This window comes from Lupinus angustifolius, chromosome LG02 (assembly GCF_001865875.1).
Source record: "Lupinus angustifolius cultivar Tanjil chromosome LG02, LupAngTanjil_v1.0, whole genome shotgun sequence".
Classification (NCBI taxonomy): domain Eukaryota; kingdom Viridiplantae; phylum Streptophyta; class Magnoliopsida; order Fabales; family Fabaceae; genus Lupinus; species Lupinus angustifolius.
In genome coordinates this window covers 22137389-22144107 of record NC_032010.1, presented here as the reverse complement: position 1 = coordinate 22144107, position 6719 = coordinate 22137389, and the positions used below count along the sequence as shown (strand labels likewise).

General features: G+C 30.4%; 1 protein-coding gene across 1 annotated transcript; it reads right to left on the bottom strand.

The window, feature by feature from the left end:
- LOC109329253 lies at positions 4230-5088 on the bottom strand. Its single transcript, XM_019562935.1, has one exon. It carries the CDS (start codon positions 4904-4906, stop codon positions 4433-4435), a length of 474 nt encoding a protein of 157 aa, XP_019418480.1. The 5' UTR covers positions 4907-5088; the 3' UTR covers positions 4230-4432.

Sequence of the window (6719 nt, the reverse complement as noted above, 5' to 3'; positions counted from 1 at the left end):
ATTGAAAATTATAGGGAAAATAAAAAGAAATAAAAATCGTAAATCACAAAAAAATTGAGATTATGAAATAGAAGGGAAAAAATCATTTGCACAGTTTGGTTGTATTTAATAATGGAAAGGGGAGAAACAAATTGATGCAACCCTACCCCAACCGCTAGGTAAGCAATTATCCTAAACACTTTGCTCTATATTATGCACTTGGTTGAATAGAAGTAATCTAAGCATATTTATTATTGAGTTTCAAATAAAAATGTGTATTGAAAATTGATGTATTCAACTTAACACTTTAAAAATTCAATGTTATACTTTTCTATGCACATTTGATAATTTGAATTATTTAACTAATGTCCTTAGAGTAGTCTTTCACATAAACTTTTAAAAATTATCCAATTGTAATCATGTGCATGAATCCAGTTTCCAGCAATGTAGCATTATTGTAAGTACACGTAATGATTTAATATGAATGGGGAAAGGTATGAAAAGAAGAGTTGAAAAAGTAAAAGGGAGTCTGATATAAAAATGAGGGCATATATTCTTGGTTAATGGAGAGTCAAATATTGAGTAGAGATATTGTGGTATCAATTTTTTTTAAGATACCATATTTTTATTTATTTTTAAATTAATTAATTTCACAACTCATAAATTTATTATTCTCTTACGTTTTAATACTGAATAGTTCTCAGTTCTATGAAGAAGTAGGAGGATAAATTAATGTGACATGAGTCAACAAATATAAGAGGAGAGACCTAAAACCCTATAAGGACAATTCTAATCACAAGATACTTAGCAAAGAAAATGGAGGACATAATAGAAGGAATCTCTATTCCTCTACAAAAAATAAAGAGAAAACTGCCACAAGTAGAAAAAACTGAATCCGGGTAGAGTAAAATAATATTATTTCTTTCCAAATTTTTTTATGTTTAAGGTTATATATAAATTTTAAGAAATTATTAAATGATATGAAATTTAATATAATTAGACTAAATAACTATATTTAATCTACATTGAAAACTAAACATCCTTATCCAAGACACGTAAACAAATTAAGCATCGTGTGAACTTTGTCTGGTTGGCCCAAACAAAAGTAAAGTTTGTCACCAGGAATCATAGTTTTCCCACTACTATTATAAACTTATTATCTATCCTACAGAAATCATGTGTCGTGAAATGAATAAAATAAAAATTTTAAAAACAAAAACAATATTCGAATTGATTCAAGACAGTGAATAAGACATTGTTTAGAATATAATCTCTGAACGGTTTTGTTAAATTCTTTCAACAAGTACTCCTTAGTTTCCATCTCATAATGCTTGGGAGAGAAAACAAACAAATGCATTTAGTCCAACACAAAAAACCAATTAAAGAGAATCACATATATAAGAAGGAAACTAAAGAGTTGAAGCTACCAAATATGGGAAATACCAAAGGAAGGAGTAAAAAAGCCAAGGTGATGAAAATAGATGGAGAGATATTCAAGCTGAAAACTCCAACCACAACATACGACATCGTGAAGGACCATCCTGGTCACGTTCTACTTGATTCTCAAGCAGTCAAACATTTAATGTTTTTTTTTTGGTTTCCCACAGGTATCCTCGCACTGGAGGCCATCCTGTCCGAGCCGGGCACATCCACAGGTAAGTGTGGCTAACTCTCCCAACGGACATTTTTTCCATCCACAAGACTCGAACCCGGTTCTTGCTTAAGGGGAATCAAGCATGTACCACTTGAACCAACGCCCGTTGGTAAACATTTAATGTTTATAATGGGGAGGAAAATATACTTCACATTTTAGTCATTCATTTTTATAAAAATTTAATGGTTTTGATCTATTCACTAATTATAATTATTAATTCTAATAATTAGATTTTCGGAATGCTTAAAATAATGTGAATTAAGTATTTTTAACTCACATTCTCCATCTTTGGAAATAGTTTGAACTCAATTATATTTGATATGTTTATGATGTCGACAGTGTGAAAACAACTACACGTTGCCTACAGTTTTTCCTTTTCTTCTTGTGGATATATGAAGTGTTTATGTTTGATTAAAATTTAGTAATAGTTTTTCACATTTTCATCGATTATTTATAATTTTAATTTATTTTTGGTGTAAATATATGTAGGCATTTACTTTTATGAGATTAAGAGTAATCAATATGCTATAAAGTTAGTATAAATAAATAAGAGTATAAAAAAAATCAGAAAGGAACTTTGAAACAGGTAGAGTAATAGAAAAATGAAAATCAATTAGATATATTTTTGTTATATGAAATATCTTCTCAATATTCTCTCGGTTGCTCATAGATAAATAACAGATATTATTTACTTGTCTGTTTCAATTATTTACGTTGCAATTATGATTGAATCATAGTTAACTAATCTTTCTACATTACTTCTATATATATATATATATATAGATATATATAGGTGTTACAACATAACTTGCAAGGACAGATAGATAGACGTCAACTATCATCTCTTATAAGATTTTCACATTTCTTTGTGTAATATTAGTGTTGAGGATTAGAAGCTCAGTTTCTTCCTTTCACTTTTTGGGTCAACAAGTTCATGTCCTGCAAGGGGAATTGGGCCAGGCAGTAATGAAGTGAAATCAATCGAGTTGGAAACAAAAATATATTATTTATATATAATATATATAGTAGCTAAGTTCCAATGGAGAACAAAAAATTCATTCTTATTTGAATATTGCACATTATAAAATATAATTTATTATAACTCTCAATAAAATAAGAATAACATATATTTTTTTATACAATGATAAATATGATTTTTATTTTTATTTGGGTCTCACAACATCTACTTTTTCTTCATATCATCTACTTTTCTCCTCACTTTCCCTTGGCTGAGAACAACCAAGAATTGTTCTTATTTAATAACAAAAAACATAAAATAAGAATGACACGGTGGAGAACAAAGTAAAAATATTCTTATTCAACAACCTTAAGAACAATCGTCGTGGATGCTTTAGAGCATCACAATGACAAACAATCATTCTTATTTGGGTCTTACACATTATTTTAAAATTTATTACAACTCTTTATAAAATAAGAACAACATCTACTTTTCATTTCACAATGACAAACATCATTTTTATTCTTATTTGGGTCCCACAATATCTACATTTTTCTCACAAATCTACTTCTATCATCAATTTCTCTTGGTTAAGAACAACAAAAAATGTTCGTATTTAAGAACAAAAGTATGAAAATAAGAACGACAAAGTGAAGAACATAATAAGAATATTCTTACTCTATTAAGAACGATGCTAAGAACAACTATTGTGATTGGTATCGACCAAAATAATACTAGCTAAGCTTATTAAATAATAGAAAGCCTAAGGAGGCTATTCATTATCCCTTGTCTTTGTTAACACATGGGGAGCTGAACAAATTGCAAATTGGGAGGGTAAGAGTTTTGTTATATTATCACCTTATTATTCACTATTCATTTTTAATTATCATTAATTTTTAAATAAAATTAATACAAATTAATAGCGAATAATGTACTTACTATATATAAATTTTTATACTGTCATACATGAATTTACACTCTTTTTAGATTTTGAGGTGAATGATGATGGGCAATTCTAAGATTTTGGGGTCTTTATTGGACCTTGGGAGCCTGGTCCTAAACAAAAACTATGCTAGGGATTTGGACAGTCTTGCTGGGGAAAAATGCTTTATTGTAGGATGTTGTCCTTGATTGGCTAAGCTTTGCTTTGAAGAACTTGAAGATAAAAGATATTATTAAAAACTAGTGTTTTTACTAGATTAATTACCCAATATTAGTTTTCCAATGAGATACCCAAAATTTTAGAAAGAATTAAGAGTTTCACAAAAAAATAATGCAAAACTCCAAGCTAAATGTATTGATAAACCTATAAAATATTTATTAGAGTAATCATAAGTATATGCTTGTACCCCATTTTAGAAAAGGAAAATCAACCATGAGGAAGTGAGAAAATGAGAAGGAAGGAACAAATCACAGTTCACACAATTAATACAATTGAGATCGTAAGTTCTTGATTGGTCAGGAGTGCAGAGAATTGGATATTATTAAGGACATGTGATCTCTACCCACACTTCAATTAGAATTGTGAGTCAGTTTGGAGTTATGCAATAGATTTGTCAAACTAGTATACAATTATGTTGTAGCAGTGTTGTAAACAGATACCAGAAAACTATAAGAATCACATTAAAGCAATAATAAGAACATAAAGAAAACACTTTATTTGTTTGATGCAAAGTTACTAAGTTCTGTATCTGACATTGGAAAGATCACAACCTGTGTAAAATCCACAACAAATTCCTTTTACATGAGATTCTACAATTAAGAAAAGGAGTTACTAATTAAATTACTTCATTATGTGTCAAACTTATCAAACTCCAAAATCTATGCAAAACCTTGGTAAATTAAAGTTGAAGACACACTTGTGTTGATACTTGATACTGCTTATTATTTTGGTGAGACAAATCAGGAAGCACATTCCCTTCAGAATCATACAAAATTTTCTCTGAAAAATCAATAGGTCGACACCTTTCTCCCATCAAGATGTTCTTTCTCCACAAGATTTGTTCATCTGGATCACCATAATCTTCTTCTTCATCATCTGCTTCTGGTTTCACTTTCCTCCAAGATACCATCTTCACCATTGAAAATGCTCTGCTGCTAAGGTTTCTATTTATCTTTGAAATGAGCTTGGTTTCCTTGGACACTGTTGATGTTTCCTTGGTTTCAGATGTTTGGTACTCCTTAATTTTCCTAGTACCACATAGAAAACTGATGACAGAAAATAGAGACAACATTGCAAGCACAACAAAGAAAAATGGCATGCTTGAGAATTGAAGATTGTGTATTAGTGAGATAAGAACAAGAGGCCTTGCCATAGTGACAAATCACAAGGTTACTTCACTTACTTGTGACTTTAGAACCTTATGCAAAAAACAATTTTGTACTATGCCTATGGTTTTAGAGTTTGTTATAAGTCTTAACATTATAGGGACCACACTACAATTAATTGGTGGTGAAAGTGAAAGTCTTCGCTCGATTACCACATGAAAAAAACCTGGTCAAGATTGCTACATCGAAAATTATCGTAGACATTACAAGTAAATTGATTAAACATGAAGAAAATTATACAAACATGTTTTAATGCATGTCATTCTATAATATCTTTAATTTCACCTAATTCGATTTTCATATTTTTAATTACGTCAATAACTTAGTTTGTGATAAGTATAATTCCTTATTCCAATGTTGTTCATTGATAGATTAGTCAGTTATGCAAGCATGTTGACAAAGATGAATGGTTAAAAATGATTAGTTTTTATAGTAGTAGTATACTTAGATAGTAGAAAGGTTATTCATCATGTTAGCGTTTCATCTATACCAATTAATTGTGAAGACTAGTATTTTGATGGTGCTTAATTAAACTGTCACGTACGCTTGATTGATTGTAAAGGATCACAGTTGGCCAATGTATACACTATGTGTTCATTTTCCATTCATGGACATGAAAGGGGTTGATGGGGTTGGTGTGTGGCATTTTCTTTTCATGTACGGATTATAAGAAATTTGTCATATACTTAGAGCGGAAGGTTCCGTGTGGGGATGAAGTTGATATGTTTCATACGGCAAAAGGGATAGACAGAGCACCCACCGCCCACTTTACCGATGCTGCCACCGCAAACACTAGGAACCTGAGCGTTGGCCCTACCACCGGTAAGGGTTGCTGGTGGTGCCATATTGAATGCAAATTGGAGCACCAACTCCAACCATCTTATTAAGTTTAAGCAAAATGAATAGGGTGGTAGCTAGCTAGCACTAGGGTAGTTTGCTTATCAATATTTTTGTGAAATTGAGTACTTGACAACTTCATTATGTTCAACTTTGGGAGCTTAGTCATTATATTATATATAGAAGGGATTAGAGGGAAAAGCTTGATTTCATGTGAGAGATTGGATGTATTTCTTGTAAATGATGAAGTGTTCCCATTGCCTTGGCAAGTAGTTTTTGCCTTCCTTCTCAAGCCACACTTTGGATATATAATAAGTTGGTATAGATGAATCTGATGCAAATAGAGACTTGGATCTACAGCTACAAAGTGGCCAAGAATTTGCAAGAGGTGCAAAAGGAATGGTTAGTATTACACTTCTTTAATTAACACTATGATTCCTTTCTTAGTTTGTTAGAAAAAAGGCTAGAAAGGAAATTTGCATTTCCCAGAAACTAAACTAAAAATATATTATTCATATATATTGAGTATAATATAATATTCCTATTAATAGGATAAATATACTATGAAGTATTAATAAGTCTAATCATAAAACAAATTATAACTTAATAGCTAGGTAAAAACATAATCATCCCTCAAACTCAATTCTAGTTGAACAACTTGAGTTTGAAAACCAAAGTATCATCCAACAAGATAAATGAAACTAAAAAAAAAGTATTGTCAAATTTCAAATTATTACGTAAGGGAACTTATTAACTCGCCAAATAAAATTCTAATAAGGGTAAGGATCCTCTCCAGTACTAAAGAGTTTAATACTGGATATGATTATGATACTTCCAATAAAAAAATATAAAAAAAATTCATTATCATATTTTAGTATTGAAGAGAAGTTGAACTTGATCAATTTAGTCAGGTAAGTCACTCGACCTCTTCACCCAAATTTAAGAAGAAACCAAATTAAGCAC

Bases quoted from the DNA above. Each gene is read 5' to 3' on its own strand.
- LOC109329253 (XM_019562935.1), bottom strand. From the start codon at position 4,906: ATGGCAAGGCCTCTTGTTCTTATCTCACTAATACACAATCTTCAATTC.